The 14,157-nt window shown below is 47.5% G+C and overlaps 1 protein-coding gene across 1 annotated transcript in view; it reads right to left on the bottom strand.

Annotated features, from left to right (window-relative positions):
* Positions 1-1,398: 1,398 nt before the first annotated feature.
* ITGB5 (integrin, beta 5) overlaps positions 1,399-14,157 on the bottom strand; it is a 198,740-nt gene continuing 185,981 nt past the window's right edge. The window contains exons 12-15 of the mRNA XM_006884212.1: positions 7,104-7,207; positions 3,664-3,783; positions 2,085-2,251; positions 1,399-1,494 (exon numbers count right to left, since the gene is read on the bottom strand). Of these exons, the coding sequence (XP_006884274.1) occupies positions 1,399-1,494; positions 2,085-2,251; positions 3,664-3,783; positions 7,104-7,207 (487 nt within the window). The remainder of the gene's footprint in view (positions 1,495-2,084; positions 2,252-3,663; positions 3,784-7,103; positions 7,208-14,157) is intronic.

Here is a 14,157-nt window from a genome sequence, read left to right as displayed (position 1 = left end):
CTATTCAATTTCTTTTACTTACTTTCACTTGGCTTTATTAAAAAGATACATTAAGGCAGCTTCACAAACCCTTAAGTTATATTTACACAGGACAATGAAAAGAAGATGTGTATATTAGTGAGTGGTAAGGAACAATGTTCTGCCAACCCAAAGGCACAAAGTTCAAATCCACCAGCTGCTCCAGAGGATGGACAATCTCCTCCTATGCGATTTACTGCCTTTGACGACCAGCTGGAGGGTCAGCAATGGATCAGTTCCGACTTGAAGGAACAACAGTAGATAATAAACGTCTTTTACTGATAGACATAGGTTTTTAATGTATGCCAAAAATGAACTAAAAGGAATCTGGTCTAAGCTGGTGGTTGTTCTTGTGTGCTGTTGAACTGACCCATAGCTCACCCTGGCGGTTTTGCAGAGACAGTAACTCACAGGGAGGAGGGTGCCTGTCCTTCTCCCACAGAGCAAGCCGTGGATTAGAACCGCTCAGCCTTCGCTTGAACCATCCCAGCTGCTTCTGCTCTGGTGTGTTGGACTGGCTGTATCAGTTGCCCTGAGAAGCACACCCCACCTCTCAGCCATTCTCTGGGACACAACAGAACTACCCAGAGAGTCTCCAAGGTTCTAAATGTACTGGAAGGAGACTCCTCCACCTTTTCCTCCAAGGAGTGGCTGCTGGGTTTGAACTGCTGATCTTCTAATTAGCAGCCCGCTCACTGCTTACCTTAATACAGCATCGGAGCTCATCTGAGGAAGTGTACCACCATTGACACACCCACTAAGTGTCATGCAAAGTCGGACAGGAACACGCATCATCAGAGAAAGCATCAGGCAAAAACAAGGTCATTTGGTTTTAATCTAATTTCAATCCCCAAAATTGCTTCCCCTGTCATTACAAACATACTAGGCAAACATGGGCCAGGAGAGGCCAGGTGGACATTTATACACGTGTCCCTCTGACAGGCGCCTTGGCATGACAGGCACCACCAATACCATGTTCGAGGCAGCACCGTCAGGCAGGTCTTCCTCAGCAATCAGAAGATACCAGAAATGCACGTACTTTTTTATTTTATAATAAAAGGATCGCTGTGAACAGCCAGTGTGTTCTGGTGTCACATACTCTGACACCTGTCGGTCATGGTCCCCTCTGACCAGGCTGGACGCCCCGTCCTCCATGAGGGCAGCCAGTCCAGGGTCTCAGCAGTTCATGGGGACACTGGCGTCCTCCTGCTCCTGGGCTTGGAGGGAAGGCCAGCCCCGAGTGGCTGCTCCTCAGGCTCCGCGCCCAGCTCGCCTTCAGGTCCTCTCTGCGCTTTTCTCCTTAGGCAGCAGCTGCCTGACGTATTACAGTCTTTGCCTTTTCAGTTCATACCCCTGCACCCCACCGAGGCACAGAAACCATCAATCCACTGTGCCATTGTAGGATTTGTTGAACTTGTTGAAGGTGAAGTCCACAGTGTGTGTGGAGATGGGCTTTCTGTACAGAGGGTTTGATGCCTACAGGACACAGAGGTAAGAGACCTGGGTTAGTTCATCCACTGGAACAGACTCGGCTGCAGACACCCCCTCAGCCACCACCCAGCCCAGCAGCAGCCAGTGCTCGGTACCTGCTCGGCCTCTGCACCCCTGGGAAAGCCCTATCTTTCTCTGAACTTTAACACCTCATCTTGGAAATAAGTGGCTGGCCAGACCGTTTCTATTAAAATTGGAAGAGACTTCAGAAACCACATCATGTATTCATTCACTGCATACTTACTATGTGGTCAGTCTTTCTGGAGCAGTCAGTTTACATGGTAGGTAAGACAGAACACATGAAGTCATAGATACTAGAAACTGAGGTCATTTCCTACAGTGGAGGTGTCTCCAAAACACTGTCAAGTTCTTCCTGTCTGAGCCTGAGCCCTTGGAGCTAGGGAGGGCCAATCCTGGGGAGTGGCATCCTCTGGGTCTAGAAGTGCGCATAGCCTTTGAGTTTCTGTTCCTTTGCTTTTTACGCCAAAGATGGGAGTAGGCCTTGTTTGCTTGCTAAAATGCAATGACATCTCTAGGCTTGAACCAGCCTCTCTGCCCACTTCCTGTTGGCTTACCATCTCATAGCGGGCCCTGGATCGCTCACTCTGAAACTTTGCAAACTCTCTCCGGTCATGGATGGTGACGAGCAGCTTCCAGATCGCCAGGAGTGCAATTCCGATCAGCAGGATGCTGCCCACCACGGCCAGCAGGATGGTCATGGCACTGGGGGCGGTCCCACACTCTGGAGGGGCCGGAAGCACAGGACATAAAGTCACCAGCACCTCTGCACTCCCGCCACCTCCCTGCCCATCGGGCTTATTGAAAAGAAAACATCATCCCTCTTTCAAAGTCCTCCTCTCTTTAGATCTTCCCATTGCTTCTGGGGCACCTGGCTGAGCAGGAATGTTTCCTCAATCAGAGAGGGGCAGTGACTACTCCTAAGTCACACAGCAATGGGAATCTTTCCCCACTGGTTCTGAATCACTGCTGCATTTTGCCTGACCCAGCCACTTGGATAATGTCTCAGCTCCCACATAAATGCCAATTTAAACTGCCAGACTATGATGGGCAAAGGGGGCAGATTATGAGGCCAAGAGGTTCCATACGCTGAGAACTGGGCTGGACCAGCCAATACTACTAAACCCTGCGGTGCCCTGGCATTGCAGTGGTGGGGAGCCCACAGCTGGCCTTCGGGACAAAGATGAGGCCGTTTGCTGTGGTAAAGCTTTACAGGAAACCCGTGGGGCCACTCTCCTCTGTCCAGCAGGGTCACTATGAGTCAGCATTGACTCAGCAGCGTGGGTTTGAGTTTGCTTTTCAGTGTGGCGTCCACTGGAGCGAATGTGCTTATTTTCAAACCACCGCAAAGGCAGTGCTGGGAAATGCAGCCTCATCGCTTCAGGCACACATCCCGGGCCGCCTGCAATGCTTCCTTTCTGCCTCTTGCCCAGAAAAGGCACATTAAGTGGTCTGGCCCAATTTGGAAAAACAGTGCTCAAGACTGTGTAAAGAAGAGAGCGATTTTCTTTTCTGCTTCCCTGTCCACACCCTTCGCTATACACCCTCAAAAGTAAAACAGACAATGCTGGAAATCTCAGTCTCCCAGTCACTCGATGCAAAAAGCCTTTTCATCTTCGAGCCCCAAACACAAGACAGGATGGTGGGGGTTGGAGGAAAGCCCATACTCCTCAGGGACTGGGAGCTGAAGTGCAGCGGCTGCAGGAGTCCGGCATGGTCCTCCCTCTGCCCTGGGGATCAGGGCAGCCCTGCCCTCCTCCTTGATGCTCTAGGACTCAGATCACACAGCCCATGATAACTCCTCACCACCTCGCATGGTTCTGCTCTGTCTCCTCTAAACCTGACGTGCTCCTTCCCACCAGGGGCAGGGAGTGTCCTCCCAAGACTCCCACCCCCTCACCCACTTGTGCCCAGGCCCTGCCCACCAATGTCCCCCAGTCTTTCTTCTGAACTCTAGGAGTTGAGGGGAGATCTGGTGTCCTGGTTTTCTCATGGAATCGTACCTCTCCTCTCTCTAGAGTTTAGAAAGGACAGAGAGGAGAACGTGGTGACATCTCTAGAGCAGCCCTCACAGCCTCATTCACTGGAGCCCCGAGCCCCTGCCCGTCAGCGGGGCCCACCTCCTTGAGGACCCACCTGGCTCCTTGAGGACTGTCAGGTTGGTCTTTCCGCTCGGGAGCTCCACGTAGGTGAACATCATGACGCAGTCCCGGGCGGTTTTGTAGAAGCAAAGCACAGCCTCCTGGTCATCGTTCACTGGAGGGAAATCAGGCAGAGATACCCTAAGTGTCTAGAAAATCCCACACAGCTGGGGAGGGAGCACAGGCAGTGGGGGGAGCACCTGGGGAGGGGTGGGGGAGCAGAGAGGATCAGAACAGACTGCGTGCAAGCATGGTTTTGCATTTCTCACAAAGAACACATGCCCAGCTCGGAGGTCTGGATTGCCCCAGGGAGGTGAATTCCTTTAGATGCAGCTGAACGAGTTAGGGGCCCTTCAAACCTCTACAGTGCCTACTGGGACCAGGTGGAATGAGTGAAGCCAACCATGTGTGGGGCAGGGAGGGTGGAAATTAAAGTGATAAAGGGAGAGACACTTCAGGAGCCCCTGATGCCTGGGGAGTAGCCATGGAAAGGCCAGGCCTGCCTGTCTCTCAGGGCTGAGGGCTGGCTGCACAGGCCAAGAACCTGTAGTAGTCTTCCAGGATGTGAAAGAACAAAACAGCTAAGAAAGAAGCTAAGGAGATATGTGAGCAAGAGATCCCACATGCACAGTGGTGTCACCCTCAGAGAGAACGAGATGGTGTAGGGACCAGTGGGCAGCTTTTGTGGCCAAGTGGACATAGATTGTTCCTCAAGCACTTTCATATCTGCTTTTGTCCCCACAGTACTGCTAACACGTGAGGAGGTTATCAGAATGCTCCAGCAAGCATCGTTTGCATTCCAAGGCTTCTCTTGGGAAGGCCTACAGATTGCATTTTTAGGAGGAAAAGGAATGAGGGGAAAGTGAATTAAGAGTGAAGTGAATAGTTACGAAGTAGAAATGATACATCGATCCTGAACACTAACTTTACAAAACAAAAAAACCAGCTCAAACCCACTACAAAGGAGCTGGGACCCTCCAGCAGGTTTTCCAAGGCTGCTAGTAGCACAGGAGGGGACTGCTCATCTTTGTCCTGCAAAGCTGTCGAGGGATTCGAACCACCAAAGGTGCAACCTCTGGGTTAGCGGTACAACTCCCCATAGACTATGACCCCAACAACACAAAAACATGACCACTATTCCCAGAACATTTCCAGCAACTCTAAAGAAATCTCGTGCCTATTTACTGTCTATTCCGAAGCCCCAACCTCATCTCCTGGTAACCACGAATCCACCTTTCTGTCTCTATCAATTTACTGTTCTGGACTTTTCATATACATAAAAGAATACGCCTTTTGTGTCTGGCTTAACATTTTCAAGACCCATCCACACTGTGGCATGTATCAGAATTTCATTTCTTTTTCAAAGAGTATTCATTCTGTTGTGTGGTGATGTCATTTTGTTTATCCATTCAACAGCTGATGGACACTGAGTTTGCTTCCACCTTCTGACTATTTCATGTAGACATACGTTTTACGTTCTCTAGAGCACGTGTCTGGGAGTGTAATTGTTGCCTGGGCAAGTTAAGCACTTCAGTTACTCTGCAGGGAGAAGACCTTCCGTAAAGGTCTGTCTCCTTCCATCAAGAACAAAGCCGAGGAAACCTTGGAGCAGTGCCTCTCTGCCACACAGGGTCACTATGCATCGGGATCAACTCGACAGCACCCAACAGGAATAACTTCATGACAACTGTGGTCGTCCTTTGCAGAAGTGTCAAACTGTTCTCCACAGCGGCTGCATTTTTAAATCTCATTCGTCACGGCTGAGAGTTCCAGCCACAGGCATATGGCTGATGTCATGGTTCAAGTCATGACGATCCTGACTTGGTATCAGTGTCGTGTTCTAGATACATTCCAAACCTAATCGCATGCATTGAGGGCTAAGCGATAGGATTTGCTCCTCTCATCCTCAGAAACTGCCCAGCCTTAAGAGCAATGGCTGCCTGAAAAGAAATGGATCCAACTCAGAGATGAGGAGGGGGGAAATTATTTGAATAATCTTTTCTATTAACCCAGAAGGAGGACCATCTCTTCCTGTGGACTCATGGTCAGTCATCGGCTCTGTCCACAGGCAAAGTCAGAGGCAAATGAGGTAATGCTGGAGTGCTCAGCATGAGAAGAGCCCCAAGATGCAAGAGGTGGGCAAGATGACAAAAGAAAGAGTGGCTGAGGTGAGCACAAGTGGATGTCTTGCAGGTGAGAGGAGAGCCAGGTGGCCCCAGTCCCAGGCTCAGCCTGGACACCGCTGAGAGACCTGCCACCTCTGCTGTCTGCAGCCCTGAGGGCTACGTGGGCTGCCAGACACAGAGGAGACTCATTATCAGTCATCACACATGTCTTGACTACATTCCTCAGTCACCTTTTCAGTTACAAGTGACCAGAAATGGCTCAACTTTAAGACACGGTTCAACAGACACCCTTATACAACAAATAACAACAAGGAGGCACTTAACTCCGTAGAATAATCAACATATAAGATTAAAACGGCAGCACTTGCCCAGGGTAAAGCTCTGAAGGCATGAAGGGGTAGAGGAGGAAGATTAAGGGAAATAAGCACCACAGAGATGAAGCAGGAAGAGTGCAGTTATATTGTGGGTATAGTGGTAATTAATGTCCTAATACATTAAGGAAAGGTTGGATGGAAAACCAATTTGCTTTATAAACTGTCACTCAAATCACATAAAAAGGGAGGGAAGCAAATAAATGTAATTGAGTTCTAGCCATGAACTGTAGGCAGTATGATAGGCACCAGGTCCAGGCTTTGCCCGTGTAGACCTCTCCCATGGTCCTGTACCTGCCTTTCTTTCTCCATTTACTGACTGGATGGAGAAGATGCTTAGCCTCTGGAGAATACATGTGCTTGGGGTCTTGTCACAGCAACAAGAACATTTCACAGGACTTTCAGTGAGTAACAAATCAACTTGTATTTTATTACATAATTGGATGAGGAGTCTGTAGACAACGTTGTTGTTCTTAGGTGCCATTGAGTTGACTATGACTCATGCTGATGCTATTAACAGGAGATCTAAACCTTGCCCTATTCCACACCCTCCTCACAATCTCAGATATGTTGAAAGTCCATTGTTACAGTCACTGTGTCAATCTACCTTGTTAGGGATTTTCTTCTCTTTCTCTAACCTATAAAGTATACTAACTTTTCAGAGTACTTAGGATAAAAAAAATATAGCTAGGAAGGAACTGAGTTCCAGAAGTGGGGCAGGACATTACCGAACAAGGTAATCTTGTGCCCTGGAGAGGTGGAGAACCTTGGTTAGCCAGTAGTCACACCAAAGAAGCCTAAGGTGGGCTTTCTACCTCAAGAGAAAAGCTACTACTACAAGCATCCCTGAAGATGGTCACTGTGGGAGAGAAAATCACTGGGTATCTTCCCTGGCTCCAAAAGGGGACAGAAGCCCAGGGCCTCTTCTACACACTCACCGATGGTGTCCGCCCACGTAACCACCTCATCCTTGCAATAGCTGTGGCACGTCTGGTTACCAGCCGGTTTCCCTGAGTGAAGCAGCAAACACTCTACACAATCCCTTTGGAAAGAAGAAATAAAGGTGGAGGTTAGATGCTGTACCACAGCTTCACACATGTAACACGTAACTGTGTTCCAACAACATAGATTCCAGCTCTGGGCCCCTCAGGCCCTGGGCGGTTTTCTCATTTTCCTCCATCTTTGGATGTCTGGCTTCAAGGAATGCTTCTGCTCCACTCTTCTTGTTGCAGAGAGCCAGAAGGTTCTCAAGGGTGCATATATAAACTTAGAGGCGTATCTGATCTACATGTGAAGGACTGAGTTGTACACTTTTCAATTCAAGCCATGCCCAGGAGAGCTCTGGTGGTCTAGCGGCAAGAAGCTGCACTGCAATCCCAGAGATGCGTGGTTTGAATCCACCAGATGCTGGAGAAGGAGGGACAATCTCTTACTGTACCAGTCAGATCTGATTTGACGGTACACACCCCACCCCCACTCTTTAATTAAAAAAAAAATAAATAAAAGAGCCAAGCCCAATTACATTCTGATGCCTGAGGTAACAGCTTCAAGGAAAAGTTTCTGGGTGACAACACTGAGTTCCAGGCCCTCCTATGAGTCCCTATACACCACGGCCAGTGTCTGATATCCTCACCTTAAATCCCAGGATGCCCAGCGCAGGATCCTTAACACTTCATACATCAGACTGGTAAAGAGCAATGCCTGGGCCTGTCACATCCACGGACGGCACATCTCAAACTGGGGCCTGGACTCCCCAAGGATCTGAAGTCAGTGAGGCCGGAGAACCAGACATGCTCACCTGCCAGCTGCCCCAAAGACTCTGTGTCCACTTGACTGTTACTCCGTCTAGACTAGACTTTGGTGGACATTAGAGGGGAACGTTTCTCTCCCAGGGAACTCACTTTTTAATAGAGCCTTCTGGAGACTATGGATTGTGAGGCCCTTTCCCTAACTCAGGATAGCACTTTAAATCAGACAAGGCATAAAAAAAGATCACAAATCCAAAATCTGTAAATGTTCATTAAAATTATTTTTAAAAAGAAAAAAAAGAGATCACTTAAAAAGTTCAGTTAATGGCTATTATTTATACTTTAAGGAGTCTTGGTGGTGCAACAGTCAAGAGCTCAACCAGTAACCAAAAGGCTGGTAGTTTGAATCTACCCAGTGGCTTTGTGGGAGAAAGACCTAAGATGTGCTCCCATGAAAATGAAAGCTTGGGAAACAGAGTATTTCTACTCACAAGGGTTCAGTGTGAGTCAAAACAGACTCAAAAGCACACATTTCCTTGCCACACTAAGTCAAGACCCAGCATCAGGCATTCACCACCCACTCTGCGTCATTCCATGGGGAGTAAAGCTCCTCGGGGTGCAGGGGTAGAGCTTTGAGGAGAGGGTTATCAAGCTCATGACAGAAGGGGAAGTGCCCAGGCCACTCTGGTGGACTTAAGGGTAGAGGTGGGCACATATAGGATGATGGGGACCAAACTTTAGGGAGGGGTGATCTGGGAATGACAACTCTGCTGAGTTTTACCTTTTGGGGACTTGAAGATGCAGTATTGGGCAGTGGTCAGCAAGGAGGGCTACAGCCACGAAATAGGGGTCCTCGGGGAACTGGGCTGGGGTTCCAGAGCCTGTGTCTGCGGAGGGACACAGCCTTGACAACTACGCCTTGGCCCTGGAGTGCAGGTTGGCCTCAGACAACTTCAGCTGCTCTGCCTCCTCACCCAACACGCCCACAGAGCCCAAAGGGGCAGGGTGTCTGGAGGCTGTCTGGCAAAACCACGGAGGGGATGTATAAGCACAGTGCACTGCCTGTATGATAACTATTCACTTTTTAACTTCTTAGGCCTAAGAAAAAAGTTACTTCAATGTCATGAGTATAGAAACTAACATGGACTGTCAGGGCTGGAAGGGAGGTTAGAGATCATTGTGACAAGTTCTCCATGTTGGCAAATGAGAAAAATGAGGCCTAAGAGAAGTCACCGGCAGACATTGATCTAGCATCCACGGAACCAAGTCAAAAAGCCTTTAGCAGATGAACATCTAAACCAAGTGTGGTCTAGACACAGTATAGACACACTACAACACGGACAGATGTTGAGGATATTATGCCAAGTAAAATAAGCCCATCATAAAAGGATAAACAGTGCATGGTCTCCCTTATATGAACTGCCAAGAGTTGCTGTTTGTTGTTGTGTGTTGTTGAGTCAGAACCAACTCACAGCTGACCTTCCAGTAGGGTTTCAAAGGCAGGAAATCACATGGGGAGGAGACTATCATTCCTCTCTTGTGGAACCATCATGAGCCTTTGGAAGTGTAGCATGGATTTTACCACGAGGCCACTAGAGTAGGTACTATTCTAATAATAAGTGAGGGAGAAAACCGCACAAACCACCAAACCCCAAAACAATGGTTGTTAGTGGTTACCAATGGCAGGAGAGTAGAGGAAGATGGGAGTAATTTTTGGGAAGTATTCATGTTTTTCTTTGGTAATGGAAAAACTAGCATTGAGTAAGGGGACTGATATGACTAAGCTGTGTACCAGCAAAGGGGGGGGATGTGAAATGACAAATAGAATACTTTTCAACAAAAACAGCCATACAAACACACACACACAAAGACAGGGAGGAGTGCTGCCGCTGTTGATACTCCTTGTTCCTTTTGTCAGTGCTGTCACATCGACTATGACTCATAGCAACCCTATAAATGACAAATCCAAACCCTGTCCTATCCTGCGCCATCCTCAGCATCTCAGCTTGGTAAATAATATTTGCTATAGCATTGCAAATCCAAACCCTGTCCTATCCTGCGCCATCCTCAGCATCTCAGCTTGGTAAATAATATTTGCTATAGCATTGCAAACAACTCAAATGCCCAACCACAACTGAATCATTCACATAATGGAATACTATGCAGAACTCAGGAGCAAAGATTTTGAACAATACTACATAACTTGGGAGAGACTGGACCGCATTATGCTGAGTGAACTAACTCAGTCTCATAAGGACAAATAGGGCATAAAACCATTATTGTAAAAATATAAGGATAACTAGTAAAATGTGCATGAAGGACCAAAGAGGGGAAGGGGTGGGAACCCAGGGGTGCAGATGGGTAGGGGGAAAAAAATCACAGGGTCACACAATTTGGTGGTTGGAGGGAGGGTGTAAAGGAAATAGAAAAGATCTGGTGGGGACCCAAAAACACGGGGCAATGGTGGGCATAGTTCAATGGTGATTAATAAAACACAATGCATGGGGACGATTATAAAGTGTGTGGGAAAAACCTGCATTAAAAAAATAATAAGCTTATTTTTTAAATTACCTGTATAAGATCACAATGTCAACAGTGACTTCTAGTGCCAATGAGAACGCTAAACACAGAGTCTGGGTTTCCAGCAGCGAAACTTGATGGGCAGAGATGGTGACAGTGTGACTTGCGTGACCCCTGCCAATGATCTGTGCACCTAAACACTGGTGAATGGTCTATGCTCTCATTTGTGTAGAGATCATAAAAAATACTTTTAAAAGGAAAAGAAAATACTTTAAAAAGGAGTAAGAAAAAATGGCAGATTGCAGAAGAAATGTAGAAAAGACTTAAAATGGCTCTAACTATCCACAAGAATTCAACTATCCCAAAATTGGCCACGAAACCCTAATCTCCTGGGACTGACTTCATGGAACATTCCGGAGTCAGAAACAGAGGTCAGTGATATTTGCATTTCCCCCATGACCAGCTAGAGCCCGAGAGAGCAAGCTACAGAGACTTAACTTGGCAGGGGCCCAGGAGAGGGTCTTGTGGGTCTGGTCACTCACCCTGGCCAGCCGCCGTTCCCCCCTCCTGACTTGTTGCAGAGAAAGGTGCTGCCCCAGGTCCCAGCAGTATTAACCAGGCCTCCACTTCACTTCCCCTCCATCACTGGACCAAAGCTCTGGGCCACTTCTGGAAAATGCTCTCCAATTATAAACATAGTCAAACTTGGAGGCTGGGTTGAAATTTGTAATATACTGCAGCCATGTATTAACATCAGGCTGGCCTTAAAAAAACCACCCCAAGTTGCTGAAGGAGACTTTCTAGAACAGTCTGTTAATTGAAATCAGCTGAAGGTTTGCGGCCCACACCCAAGGGAAAGACTGGTCAGCTCTGAAATGTAGAGATTTGCTGCTTTGAAATGCCAGGGAGATTAGGGGACCTCTGACTAGTGATGTCGCCAGTGCATTGCAGGGAACTGTTGATATTCCTAGTCGCTCTCTTCCAGTCTCTCTCCGGTGGTCAGGATGGCCCATGAAAGCAGAGAGAACTTGCCCACCAGAAAAACACAAAGAAAACCCAGGAGTAAAAAGAAAAAAGAAGAAAAAAGAAAAGAGGACAGTTTGATTACCTTTCAGAGAAAGCAAAGGGATTCTGAGATCATGCAACAAAATCAGAAGGCAGTTAGTGAGAAGTCTTTGCAGACCAGAGGAAAATGATGGCTAATTTGGAGAACCTGGGCGCTACTGCCAACTAGCTGTATCATACACTCTAAGATCAAGATTTTATAGTATGAACAGTCATTATATATGCTATCATTTCTCCTTATAAAAGAGCCTATTTTAAACTCTACCTTTGGACCTGATTTAGTGTGATGTTTTAAAACTCCTCTTTGAAAAAGAAAACACCAAACATGTATGCTAAAAAAAAAAGATGAAATCCCAGGGACAAAAAGGAGACACCAGCCTCCAAGACCAGGGGGCTTTCAAGACGGCAGCAGGGAGAAAACCAGTTCTACAGAAGTCACTATCAAAGGGACTTTGTTTTCGTAAAAGAAAAAAAGGTTCCAACTAGGCTGTGAAAGAGACAGAGGGTCAGTGTGGCTCAGAGACAAGAAGACACAGGGACACTACTTTACGACACCCCTTTGGTCTCTTTGCCTCTTTTATTATTGCTTAATGGATGATAAAGTAAATTACTAAGCCTATTTCTTCTGGAAGCAAATGTTTTAAACATTTAGAGCAAGAGTTGTTTTCTCCTGGGGCTTTTTAGCTGACCTAAAGCCAATTCTGGCTCCTGGCTGTTCTGTAGGAAGGGAAGGTGAGGGCTTTATCTGCCTTCATTGAGTCTGCATGTGTTTTATTTCTGCTTGCCCTACACTCCCCCATTAATCTATCATGCCCCAGGGGCCAGGAGCAGACACTCCCAAGTGCTCTTCGGGTTGAAGTTAGAAAGGGGCACTGCAGGGGCAAATTGCAGACTGTGCTGTCAATCCAATATTCCAAGACTTTCCTGTCTTCCTCTGGGGCGTTCCTTTTTAAATGTATACTGTTGGCGCCTGCCATCTCCAGCTCTTGTTGCACACACAATGGAACAAAACTCCCAGTCTGCACCACCCCCATTGTGGTTGTGGACCAGCTACTGGGCTCGCTGGGTTTCACTGGCTGGTTTCAAAAGTAGATGACCAAATGTCGTCTATATCAGCCTAGAAACTCCACTGAGATCTGCCCGGTATCACAGCAACGTACAAGCCACTGCCTGACAGGTGCCTGCACAGAAGGTGCACAGGGCAGAAGCAGAACCTGTGTCTCCTGGATGGAAGCCAAGCTTTCTACTGCCGAACCATCTCCGCCTCTCTCCGCTCTTAACAGGCCAGGTGTTGGTACGTGCTGTCAAGTCCACTAGGACTCACACCAACCCTGTGAACAACAGGTCTGAACCTTGCCCTATCCGGAGCCAGCCTCACATTCTCGAATGCACTTGAACGCACTGTTACAGTCACTGTGTCTGTCCATCTTATCGGGGAGCCTTCCTCTCTTTCTCTGACTGTCTATCTTTCCAAGAATGATGTCCACCTCTCCTGACAACATGTCCAAAGAATGTGAGATGAAGTTTTGCCATTCTTGTCTCAAAGGAGCACTCTGATTGCACGCTCTCCCAGATGAACCTATTTTTCTTCTCCCTTACCTCTAATTACAAAAAAATTAACCTTGGGTATCTTGTCCCTCAATCTGCAGCCTGGATCATTCTTGGCAAATGTTTGACCAGAGGTTGGCTTTCGCTGCCACGCAGAGCATTTCTGAGCCTGGCGGAGCGACAGCCGCTGGGGGCTCAGGGAGCGTGAACTCATTTCATTATCCGCCTGAGCCAGACATTTGGAAGGGAAGGCTGCCAAGAGCAAATCGCGCAGTTGCGTTCCCCAGCCAAAGAGAAACGCCGTTTGTATTATTATTTGTTTCTGATTATCTAGCGCCCTCCCTTCTGGCCCTTTGGAGTGGATAATGATGACACAGCTGTTTCTGCAGCACGTTTCCAAAGCTAACGTCACTCTTGCTTTCCAGAAGGCCTCTGCTCCTTATTCTTTGATTTCTCTCACTCATACTCTTGTGGAGCGTGAAGGGCAGAGCCATGAGGAGCGGAGAGGGGGTGACCACAGCTCTGGGATCCTGTGGCTGAGTCCATTCTGCCCAGGGCCCGAATCTAGACTCTTCCTGCATTGATCAGCTACAAAGAGCCAGCTCGCTATTATCTATATAAATGGAGCAGAAAATTCAAATGCCATTGTAGTTTGTTTCTGGCATGCCTTATCTAGGTCGAATGTCCTTTCCTATCCTATTTACCTCTCATTATGTTTTGTTGAAAGCAGCATTTCCCAAATGAGTGCTCTGTGAAACATTGTTTGGGACATGTTAATGGGAGAGGGTCAAATTCATTACAAAAAAGGATACATATTCTATCCCTTTTTGGAAATTCATAATAGCACACTAACGGCCTGGAGGAAATGCTATTTTGGATGCCAAGCCGGTTTAATGTCATTTAACTCAGTAATCCAGCAATTTCTAAATGGCCTTAGGAATAGAATAGTGGTAGAAGTGCTTTGTTTTATTTTAATTTACCCATGAAACTCTGAATGTACCAGTGCTTCAAAGATGCTATTTTGGGAAATGCCTCCTGAGTTGAAGTTGTTAAGAGTTTTGCTCCCCAGCAGGGCTTGGGGGGAAGCAGGAGTGTGAGAGCTAAGGGTGTG

This window comes from Elephantulus edwardii, unplaced genomic scaffold (genome assembly GCF_000299155.1).
Source record: "Elephantulus edwardii isolate Elephantulus edwardi_28Jun2011 unplaced genomic scaffold, EleEdw1.0 scaffold00032, whole genome shotgun sequence".
In the NCBI taxonomy this organism is placed as follows: domain Eukaryota; kingdom Metazoa; phylum Chordata; class Mammalia; order Macroscelidea; family Macroscelididae; genus Elephantulus; species Elephantulus edwardii.
The sequence above is the reverse complement of the archived record's forward strand: the minus strand, read 5'-3'. Positions and strand labels throughout refer to the sequence as shown.